Source organism: Lichenostomus cassidix, chromosome 1Aa, assembly GCF_008360975.1.
Source record: "Lichenostomus cassidix isolate B80296 chromosome 1Aa, HeHo_3.0, whole genome shotgun sequence".
NCBI classification, from domain to species: Eukaryota; Metazoa; Chordata; class Aves; order Passeriformes; family Meliphagidae; genus Lichenostomus; species Lichenostomus cassidix.
Window position 1 is genome coordinate 38,102,438 of NC_139480.1, and position 12,142 is coordinate 38,114,579.

The 12,142-nt window shown below is 38.3% G+C and overlaps 1 protein-coding gene across 1 annotated transcript in view; it reads left to right on the forward strand.

Moving 5' to 3' along the window:
* The window catches only part of OTOGL (otogelin like), an 87,340-nt gene that overhangs the window by 2,693 nt on the left and 72,505 nt on the right, over positions 1-12,142 (forward strand). The window contains exons 4-10 of the mRNA XM_085045719.1: positions 950-1,007; positions 2,707-2,805; positions 3,497-3,651; positions 6,309-6,430; positions 7,617-7,822; positions 9,077-9,207; positions 9,838-9,944. Of these exons, the coding sequence (XP_084901845.1) occupies positions 950-1,007; positions 2,707-2,805; positions 3,497-3,651; positions 6,309-6,430; positions 7,617-7,822; positions 9,077-9,207; positions 9,838-9,944 (878 nt within the window). The remainder of the gene's footprint in view (positions 1-949; positions 1,008-2,706; positions 2,806-3,496; positions 3,652-6,308; positions 6,431-7,616; positions 7,823-9,076; positions 9,208-9,837; positions 9,945-12,142) is intronic.

The window sequence follows — 12,142 nt, forward strand, 5'->3', positions numbered from 1 at the left end:
AAAAGCTGTTTGTGTTTGTCAGAGGCACAATGGCGGCGCCACTGGCAAGGCTCCCCCCTGGACGTGGTGCTCTGGTAGCTCCGGCCCGACCCGGCCCTGGCTCCCATCGCCCCGGCCCCACGCTGCCTCAGTGCAGCATCCCCGCAATGTTGAGCTGAAGTTCAGTTGTAAACGGAGGAATCTCGTTCTCCCACACATTCACACTCTGGAGCCCAGCCAAGGGTTATAACCCCGTTGGAAGGGGGTAGGCATGAAGCCAGGGGCGGTCCCGCCTCAGAGTGTTTCGGGGAGCCTGCAGCTGAACCAGGCTTTTCTCTCCAAGACCCTTCGAGATCTATGTGCCCCTGATCAGGTCAGAAGGTCGCTGGTGTCAAACACTGTGCTACGGGCAATCAAGCCTCTGCGAGAGGCAGGACTGGCGGTGTCCTCGGAGGGCCCTCAGCAGAGTAGTGCTGTCGCAGTAAGGACGCTCTACCTCTGCTAAAATCCATTGCAGCTCGACTGGCCATAGTGGGACGATTGGGGTGCAGCACAGAGCGCGAGTCAGGGGAGCGGATGAAATAGAGGGAGCTCTCCAACTGTGGGTATTTGACTGAAGTAAAAAAGGCAGGTTGCTCTCTGTCCCCTCCCTTTTCCTTTCAAATGTAAATGCAAAACTTCCCCTGCAGAGCCTCGGTGATTCACTGGAACTGGAGGGCAAGGATGAGAGGTCAGTAGTGGTCTAACAGAGCAGCTGTATCTTTCCCCAGTCCCCTCAAAAGCCACCCTGCTTCTCCTCCCCAGGCTGCCAATCCTTCTAGCAGTACCCATGCTATGCACTGGCAAAGATGCAAATTACTCTTCTATATTAGAAGTCCCAACCCAGAGTTTGAGTGCAAGGCCTCAGGCTTTTATCAATTCACGTGTAAACCACAAACACCCTGATTTTGATTTTATGTTTCCCTGACAGGTTCAAGCTGTCTCTCGGTTGCACCATCATGGGGCCCTTGTGCGGAGTCCACCAGGAGGTCAGTGCTGTCCTCACCTGCAGGAGGACAGAGCCCTGACAATGCTGCTTTCCTCCCCTGTGTTACCGTGGGCTGGAAGCCCTCTTCCTCATGCCCCTACAAAACCCCGTCCTTTCTCATTTTATGCATGTTAAATTAAAAAAAAAATCTTTTAAAATTTTACTTTCAAAATAAGGCCTTACAACTGAATCTAAACAGCTAATGAAGCCATTTTTTTAAAAATGATGTTTAGTTCTATTGCAATTTTTTGTTTCTGCCACTTTTTTCTGGCCTTGTCAGAGGATGTAAGTATGTCAGAGAGGCTTGTAACTGGTGGTGCAAGGGGAAAGGAGTATTCAGGCAATGAGCATAAAGCTGCTCCTGGAGGGTTTTAAGCATTGGGCAAACTGGCCAAAGTTACAGAAAAGCTGTAAAAGCTGGCCAAAGTTACAGAAATTGTTTTACAGAAAAGTTCACTGTTTGCAACTTTGGTTGGAATTTTGGTGTCCTTCTTGGAAAATGACTAGATAGGTGCCTTCTGTTGCATCTTTCCATGTAAATGAATATATGTGGTTTTGCAACTCAAAATTCTAAAAACTACAAAGACGATTTCCCCATTTGTGCTGCTATAGAAACAATAATTTTTGCTTTGCTGGTATTTTCAGAGTATCTGTGTATATTTGGAAAGCAGCTCTTAAATGGAAAATATTCAAAGCTAAGCATGGAATGGAATTTTCACAATGATGGATGATGTTCCTAATCACTGGTAGCTTCTGTGTACCTTTACTGTAAAGGTCCCATTTTGTTCCCATTTAATGTCCCTGGCAGCTTTACTGTGGATACATTGGGAGTGGAAGGGCCTGTTTATTTAATTTACTTCATGCCTTTTGTGATGCTTTTTTAATCTCCATCAGCAACATTGGAAGATTTTGTATGTATGTGGAGTTTTGATCCTACTCCAAGAAGGCAAGCAACTATCTGCAAAAACTGATGAAGTTTTGCTTTGGGACCAGCTTTCTTCTCCACTTTTGGGGAATTATGATTTAGACCCACCTCAATGAATGATTAGTAAATGACAAGGAGGTCTTAGCTTTCAAGAAGACTATAAAACCATTTAATGTAACTGCTTTTGGAAAAAAATTACTAATTATAACATAAAACAAACCATTCCCATGGAATCTAAAGTCTCTGACTCCAGTCACCTCTGAAGCAGAAATAACCTTTTAGCTGACTTTTTTTTAGCGTGTAGGGAAGGTTGTTTAGGACTGGTTTTGACTCTCTCAAATATATATTCTGGCCTGTTTATAAGCTGAATGTACGCTTTGCAGTAATGTTTAGGAGGGAGAAACTGAATATATGTATAAATTAGGCTGAATTTAGCCAATTAGAATGATCTGTGTCCTGTATATTTTGAGATCAGCGGGGCTGGGATTTGATTTCTTTACATGGGAACTTGACCTTTTGTTTGCTTGGAGGAGGCTGACCTTTTGCTCCTTTGTTAGTTTATAAGTCTCAAACCAAATGAGAGCCTTGCTTCTCTTTTAACCAAGGAACACAAAAGATAAAATTAAGCAAACGTTAAAAAATGGAGATGGTCGTTGGTTAATTTTCTCAGCTAATATAGATGCTTGCGATTTAACAATAAACAGATTTAACTGGGATCTCTCAGCCTGTTTGCAAAATACTGTGTCTACTAACAGGCTGCTATGCTTGCTTACAGGTTCATGTCCTCAGGAATGCCTTAATGGAGCAGCCTGCACAGAGGCAGGTGCCTGTGACTGTCAGTTATTTCAGGCTCAAGGAAGCAGGTGCCAAATTGGTAAGTTTTGGGCCAAAATATTTGGAGTCAGCATTCAGGAAGATTTAGGATACAGGTTTTGAAAAAAACTACTGTTACCAGCATATTTGTGATTTCTCTGTAGTAAGACTCTCATTTGGCCAGAAGCTAGGAGGATTAAAATGATATGCATTAGGGACATATAGAAAGCAGCATCAGAAATGCCTGAATTTTAGCACTTGGGTTGTAATCATACACAGATACCATAACAGATAAACCATTGTCTAGCACATCAGTAGCCAGACAACTTTTTTTAAAAGTTAGCTGAACAACCTAAAAGCCTCTGCTTTTTTCCTAATGAATGATTTATTGCAAATTAAATTACCTAGTATTTAAATACACTAGTTTCTGGAATCTGCTGTGTGCAAACATCAACAATAATTGTCTTCTAGGATGTACAGAATATCTAAATCTCATGCCTCTACTTGTAAATAAAATGTCTCCACTGAAGCAAATAGAAACAATGATTGCACAAGGCTAAAACTGTCGTCTTAAGATTAAAAAAAGAGTACTGACTTTATTTTAAGCTGACACAGGTTTATCTTTTGTACTTGCTATGTATTTCTTTTGTAAGCTCTTGTTTCCTTTCTGAGCTCCTACTTTTGTAGATGCATGTGACACCTGTCAATTTTCGATGACCATGCTTCTTGTAAACTCAGTGTGTTCTCTCCAGTACCTAACACTGGTAAGGATCGAGATGGGATTTGCAAATCATGGGGACAGTATAATTTTGAAACGTTTGATGGCATTTACTACTACTTCCCAGGAAATTGCTCCTACATATTTGCAAAAGACTGCAGTACTCTGGAACCCCAGTACACTGTTTGGGTAAGTATATGAACATACACTAGAAACAAGTATGTAAGCAAATACAAAAGCAAATAAATAAGTAAAAGAAGTGGAGAGACAATAAAGGTACCAAACTGGGCATTAGTTATTTAAATATAAAACTGTGCTTCTGGAAGTGGCTAAATCTATGAGGAGTAACTCAAAACACTGATGAAATTATAATCAACAGAGTCAGTATATTAAAAATAGTATTTCTTACTCCTCTTATCCTTAATGGGATTTCTGCTCTCTCCCTTCTGGGAGCAAAAGTGAGTCTGAAAGCAGACCTCAGAAACTTTCAATAAAACTTTAGCTGTCAGACTGTAAAAAAATATTGAGTTACTGAGTAAAGTGTAAACAGCTATCACTTGCCTAATAGCGAGGAACACGAATGTGCTAGGCCCTGATTCACAGCTATTGGCACGCTATGAGGATCTGCCTTCTGGCCAATGGGATTTGCTCCCCCACCCTGTCCCCTCTAGGGATTTGCATTCTAATTTTGGATTACCTCTACGTCATGCAGAGAAGATTAACAGCTCAAAAGCTTTCATCTTGACCTATGTATGGAAGGCACTCTTTTTAGTAATTTCTTCAAATTGCTGAGTATCCATGGTTAATGACTTTGGGTCAGGGAGAGTTCAAAACTATACCTTCTTTCAAGAGAGATGCCCTATATGTCAGGCTGTGGGTTACTGTGGGGAGAGGATACAAGCTCATTATATTACTTTATTCACAATGGTTGGGATTTGGTGCTGACTCGGCAGTGAAGAAGGGACAAGAGGGGTCCTAATTCTGAGCCCGTGTGGGTACAGGCATCTCAGGGATAAGGGCAGATCTAGATGCTGGTTTCTGCTCTGAGGACTATTTTTCATTTATAAACAGATGACCTCTTCTTCCCTCAGATAACAGCACTTAGCAAAGATAAATCTACCATTAAAACAGTAATTTCTGCCTACTCAATTTACAGAGAGATGCTGTTACACCTGTCTTCCACAATTTCATTTTAATTCTTTGGATTCTATATGCAGCTGTGACCTCTTAGGGGTTTCCAGAAAGTGCTGTAGCAAAGTCCAAGATCATATTAAAATCTAGAATCAATGTGTGGGTGGATTCCAGTGGCTCTGGAAAAAGAGAAGGCTCCATTCAACTGCTGGAACAAATGTCATGTTTTACTAAAAACTGAAAATGTTTTCTCAGCAAAGTCATAAGTAATGTGAGATTGTAGACAAACTGGGCAATGGAGAGTCAAAAACCTTGCCAAATCCTCATGTTATGGTCTGTCTGGCTTTAATAATCTACCCCTCAAGAGGAAAAGAAAGCATAAGAATTATTTTGATTTTCCTTTATTGTGTTTCTGTCTTGGGCCAGGTTTACATAGAAGCCATCTGGCAGTACTAATAACTTTAATGTTGTCTTTAATGATGATTATCTTTATACATGTAAAAATTCTTAATGCTTTTCCTGGTCTAGTTTATTTCACTGAAATAAACATGTTTTTACTTCCAGGATTTAGTGTCAGTTAAGGAAGATTAATTCAAGTATTCATTATCACTATATGTGTTTACTCACAGGTATTTTCTTCAAAACAATTACATTTACTGCCTCCATCACTATGTTGGTAAAATGTTCCCAATTAGAAGTTTATTTAGCTTCACAGCACTGTCAAATAAACTGGTAATGAAATTCCCATCCTTCTCAGGGAATGATGGCACACACATTAACATAAGTCATATTTGAGCTATCTAAACTCTGTCTATATTTTAATCTGGGTACTGATAGGCATCTAAGATTCAAAACACATTCCCCTCTTCAATGGTATTTTAAATAAGCTCATAGGCTTTGAAGCACTATAGGACATCCTACAGGTTTGGGTGGCTCATCCCCACTGAGATGAATGAAAACTAAGTTTTTCTCAAGCACAAACCCACAGTTTTCAAGTCAAGAGAGTACTGCATTCAAGCGAGATAAATTGATATGTGACTAAACCAATCCTCTGGTTTATTATGCTGTAATGGGGAGAAGCATACTTCAGAAAAGTGTACCCTTCTCCATTAGCAGGGCTAGAAAGCTGGTGCAAAATGGATTTTAACAATTCCATGTAAATTAGATGCCTGCTGTGATCTGTGGGAGCACAAAATCTCAAGAAATCCTGAGTGGTTCAGGAAGGCATGCTGTAGTTCAGCTGGTACCAGTCTCAGCTGGCAGGGAGAGTGCTGCTATCCCACTGAAGTTCTGTATTGGTTTGTAATTCTGTTTTATAGATCAGACCTCTAGAAACAGAGCAATAGGGGTGTTTTCTCCAGTGTGAGTAACAAGCTCCTACTTTGCCAACTGTAAGCTAGCTCACCACAATGGCTCTGAAGTTTGTCAGCCTGAAATACTTGACTCTTTCACCCAGTATTGAGACCACTGGCATGTGATGCTATGCACTAGTAATCACTCCATATATTTCTCAGTAGTATTGTGTAGTGTGAGCTTTGAGTTCTGCATATCTTTGTAACTGTGACTTTGTAATATTCTAGGTATTTATTTGTAAAGCGCTTTCAGTAACTGGAGCATAAAAATTTAAAATATCATGTATGAATTTAATAAAAATGGTGTGATATTATTGAGGATAAGCATTTTCTCTTATTATGTGTCTATATTTTCCCTCATAGGTTCATAACAGTCCTCACTGTTATGGTTCAGTATATACTTGTCATAGGTCCATCAGCTTATTTTTTTCAAACCAACAAGAAATAATGATTTCAGGACATGAAGTAAGAAAAAATGGAATCAGGTAAGTGTTCTAATGGTGTGTTTTAATATTTTATTGCAAAAAGATAATGTGTAGTTTGGGAATTTGATGCTTCTTACACAATCCAGATAAATTAATTTGATCTGTATCTTCATTGATCCCTTGCAGTTCTGTATTGGGGTTGATGGAGCTCTGGTGTGAGCAGATGTAACAGTGCTGATGCAATACCTGAGTGAGGATAGAATACACTCCCTGCATTAACTGTGTTCAACTTCTCAGCTGTAACCTAACAATTATTCATTCCTGCTTTGTACAGACAAAGTCTGTGTCAGGCAGTCCTGTCTAATCTCTGGTGCATCCTGATACCATTTGGAACAAGGCAATCATTATTTGTTCTTGGTAGCTATAGCTATAGCTCATATAAGACATGATCGTCTTCTAGATGAGTCTGAATTGGTTAAAATAAAGATCTTAAGCCCCTTTGGGGAAAAAAACCCACAAAATATCTCTGAGGTATGTCAAACCTTCAAATTTACCTTTTCTTATTTTTAACAAGTAAAAAGATGAGCCCAAGGCTATCATAAGTATATTTTACTGGTTGATAAAGTACAGAAAATTTAAAATGCTTGTTAAGGTGCTTTTGCCATCTCCTTTGGAATGCTATGGCCATTAGTATCTGAGAATGATAGCTACAGTGATACTGTTCAACCCAACAGAAGCAACTTTGGAAGACTAGGATTAGATCTGTGCTTATTATTGTCCAGTGGTCTTTCACCAAAGGAAGAAGAGTTACAACTTTTTTGTCAAAGGTGTTTTCTGCATTGCGAGTTCCTCCATTTGCAGTTGTCTAACCCAGTGATGACCCAGTGCCCAGAAGGGCTGCTTGGGCTCATAGCACCATATAGCTCCTTGCCCAACACAGCAGGCTCATGAACTCAAGCATTCCATAACGCACCTGTGCCAGGCTTTGGAAGTAAAGATGCATTATTCTTGCAAGCTTATAATTGATACAATTGATAGGTGTATACAACAGAAAGCACTCATTTTTGATGGTTGATATAGAGAAGTAAACAGAAGGTAGTAAAAACAGGATGAAGAATTGAATGGAGTGACTGTGTACACCAGGGAAAAATGGTTTAGTGAGTTCGAAGGTGATGTTTTATGTGGCATTTTTCTAGCATGAACCTCACCTCATCTGAGATATTTGATATAGACTATATTTTTCCAGGTTAATATTGCCTCAGACGGTTGGAAATGCTTTCATTGAGAGACTGGCTGACTATATTCTGGTGAAGACTACTTTTGGTTTTTCTCTTGCTTGGGATGGAAACTCTGGTATTTATATTAAGCTGACAGAAGACCATAAGGGAAGACCTTGTGGCCTTTGTGGAAATTTTAATGGCAATAAATATGATGACCTGATACTTCAAAACAGTAAGTAAATAGCTTAGCCTTACTTTGTGTTAACAGTTTCCATGTTCACTTTAAATACAATGCTGTATAAATATAATGTTGTGAAAAGACAGAGTCCTGTTTCACTTATTACAATAAAATAGTATTTCGGCTTCACTTTTCCTTCTCCTCATCATTAAAGATGCAAAGGGAAAAGGTCCTAGTTCAAGAAGGTATTTATATGTTTTTGTAGAAGTAGAATTTTATCAACAGGTTCCCCTCTAGATCAAATCCTAGCCCTTTATGTTTGGGAAGTATTTTCTGCATAAAGAACTACTCTGTCAGAGAGGAAGAAATATATTAAGTCTCCCTGACTCTTAAGTAAAACAGACTTTTTTTTAGTAACAGATGATTAGAATCTTATCTTCATTTATTTGTGGGGATCTAAGTATACATACCTGATTAGTGTGCTTTGTGGCTTTCAATGTTGTAGTATCCACCTTTGTACCTCTTGTGCTAGAAGTTAGATTAAGCTTTCTATAGTGCAGCTCTGTTAAAGAAAACCTCTCTAGCTGATTTCATTCAATACCTTGTCTCCTAACCATGCATAGATATAGATAACCATAGCATTTATACCAATTACTGTAAGGTTCTTCAAAGTGGAGGCAGTATATTCTTTTTAACCCCATTACGAATGTAGAGAAAATGCAATATTTAGTTCTTGCTGCAAATATACAGGAATTTTTGGTCTGTTTCTTTATTGCCAAACTTCTTGTATGTTCATGTATCTAAGCCTGTTGCCATGACTTCCAGTCATGCATCTTGTTCATTAATTCTCCAATGCTCATGCTGTGAGAAGTGCTGGGCATCTCATGAGTGTGTGTTGTAGGGCTTTTCTGCACTAAGGGAAGAGAAGGGAGATAATACCACTAACAGACCTTAGTGGAACATGATGAAAGACTTGAATTGCTTCAAAGAAGTGTATTTTTTCTTAAGTACTCAATGCCTTACACTTGTCTTTATTTGTATATTTTTTATAAAATTATGAGTGATTACACTTAAAAAACCCCAAGCCAGCACCTTGTCATGTATTTTTCAATCTTTTTATTTAAACGGAGTATAAAATACAGCTTGAAATAAAAAAAAGAAAAATACTTTTCTTTACAATTTGTGCTCTGAAAACATCTATAATTGAGCTAATGAATACATTGAAAAATTATTAAAAATTTCAAAGCTGTCTTATGTGTTTATGTTGACAATTTTTTTTATTGTTGCTCTTCAAATATTTTCATGCAGTAGGTGAATATACAGAAGACATTGCTGAATTTGCAAACAGCTGGGCTGTGCAAGCCTCCGATGATACAGCTTGTGTCCCTACTGCCTCAGATTTTTCCAGTCCTTGCTCAGCCAATGCAGGATCCACTGAGGTAAATTAATAATATTTTATGTATATACTTGGATACATGTACACTTATACATGTATTTTCTTCATATTCATTGCCTACTGATGGTACAAGAATCTAACAATATACACAATGTTGAAAAAGCCTTAAATGCATTGAGGCTTTGAGAAAGGAAGTATTCAGATCAGGGCTGTTGCTAGGGAGTGCTTGAAGTTCTTCATATGTTTAGCTTAAAAGTACAAAGGCTCAGATTGGATGTGCCAAGTGGCACCAGTCTGCTGGCAGAACTCTTCATTACTGCATTAAACTTGGGTTCAGTTTCCAGTCCTGGCATCTTACGCCTCATTATTTTTAGCAATTGTGAAATACTGCAGAAATATCTGCAGGTCAGCTTTTGCATTGACACAAAATGCTTTTTTTTGTCATTTCACACCCTTTCATCTCAGCTGGTTTAAGACCAGCATGCAGTCAAGTATGCCTAGGCAGAGAGAACAAATTTTAGGAAGAATAATAAAAGTAAATTGACACTGTGCCATTCTCAAATTTTAATGGGGATATAAAGGACTTTAGACTAGGGAAACAAAGCTAAAGAGAATGATGCCAGTTCAGAAAGTATTGGCTAACTTTCATTTACTGATTCTCCTTAATGCACAGGACATATTCTTCAAGTGCCAAATATTCCTACAGTTTCCTTTTCTCAGCTGTCATGAAAGTATAGATCCGTATTCTTATATTTCAAGCTGTATGAATGATCTTTGCAGGTAAGTACTGGAGTTCTTGTGTATTTAATCTTGACACATGAAATGAATGCTTACCCTTTTGTGTGAGACCAGAATGAAAGAACATTGAAGGAAGTTAGGAAAACCAAGTTCAAAATGAAAGACACAGGGTTTCTCAGGGGTTGATTTTGTGTGGGAACAAAGGACACAAAACCAGACTGACAAGGGATATTTTGATTTCTAAGGGCTTACATAGATTCAAGGAAACAATAGACAAATAAATGGAAGATAAAGGAACGGCGAATCACTCATGACAAAAGGTTCGCTGCTAACCACAAAAACACCATAAAGCTTGTGTCTGGAGGCCCTGAAACAGAAGTACATGGAGATGATACTAGGGAGAAATATCAACAATACTGGAGGAGCTGGACCATTTGTCAGACACAGTTGAACTGCTTTTTTATGAGTAACCACTATTTTTCAAATTAGTAGAATTTTTTCAAAATGGTTCTATATATTTAAAATCAGAGTTGTCAAAAGAAATTCAAGTCTCATTTGTTTTGGTGGGAGTCACACCACCTCAGCTGCTGGAATTGTAGGCAACTTGTTATTTTCCCCTTAGCTCTCCAGACTCCTGATTAGTTCTTGTCATTCAAGTTAAACTTGTACTCCAGTAATTGAATAGATAATTGAGCAACATACCACTTTCTTTTTAGCAAGGTTTTCAAATTAAGAAGTAATTGTCACAAATAGGAGGATTTTTATCAGAGTATATACTTCTCAGAGTATCATTAATTTAATCAAATACATACAGAAAGGGTCACAAGACTAAACATAACAATCACTCAGTATATTCCATTACAACCTGTTAGTTCAATTTTTGATGAATGTTTGGTTTTCTGATTTATCATAGAGTCAAGATAGAAGAATTTGTATTTCTAGGCAAACATTGATGTTGCTCAGAGAAGAGTTGCCTCTGTATGGTCTCTGTGTAACTCAGGAGATTACTGTGACTTTCGAAGAATAATGAAAAACAATTTTTCAAGTAGGATATTGAATCAGTGCTGTGGTGTTAAGGAGGATTGGACCTTTTGTCAGCAATCTGATGTGTGTTGAAGTGATTCTGTGTATGTTAAAAACTTTGAAGTTTCTGTGTCTCAGAACCTCATTAATTTAGGCTTACTTTGTTTATGAAAGAGACCTCTCTTCTTGTGGCTTAGTGTCAGTTTATGAAGTTCTTTTGTGTGGCCATAGTATAGACCAAGTATTCTTTCTATTAAGACCCATTTAATTGGATTAGATAAGGAGAGCTGGAGAGACTCCGATCACTGTAATGAAGAGTATAGTGGTGTTTGATTCGATACCAGATGTGTTGAAAGCAGAATACAAACACAATAAAACATATTCTTAAGACGATTAATTTTGGAAGCATGATCTTGTGTGCTGAGAGGCAAACTCAGTTGATCTGTCATAAACATGCTTATAATAGAAATGTCGTGTTATGACTAGTTTATTTTGGCGTCAAATCTTCCACAGTGAATGATGTGAGTTGTTTGATTTTCACAGTAACAAAAGTTTGATGGTATTTCACCGTATGTGACTTACATCTGAATAAAATTTGAACTTGCCTAAACATTAATGAATGTCATTTTACTTGATTCTGGTAAAAATGCACTGTATAGCTTCTTCGGTATAGACAAGGGCAGAAATCTTGTCTTTGCCCAAGGTTGTGCTGTAAATCCCTGAGCCTGTCCACAGTATTCAGTGGATAATGCTTCTGGCTCTGAGAACTTCAGCACAAGGTCAGGAGTCCACTGACAAGGTTCTTCTTGTCTAAGTTCAAGGCAATTGGAGACTTGAAGTCCTTACTTGAACCAGAATGTCTTTTATCAGTGTAGGTCAGAGTTTCTACATCATGCAGGAGGGAGAGGCCTGACAAGGGGATCTTGAGACTGTTGAGTTGTCCATTGTCTTCAAAAAAAGGTCCTGTTTCTCTTTCACTCTAAGCAGCACTTTTTAAAAATAATAGATTAGTTTTTCATCGTGGTAATACTAAAATGAAGTAACTTTTTTGAGATCAAATGATAAAACCACAATGGTTTATTCAGTATAGCTCGTTCCTTTTTATATTTTCCCTGTGCTTTTATGACTGAGTGGTGTCAGCTATGTGTGAAATATCCTGTGCCGTGTCACATGGCAGAAATTTGTAGATGGGATTGAATTCCTTGATTACTCTCTTA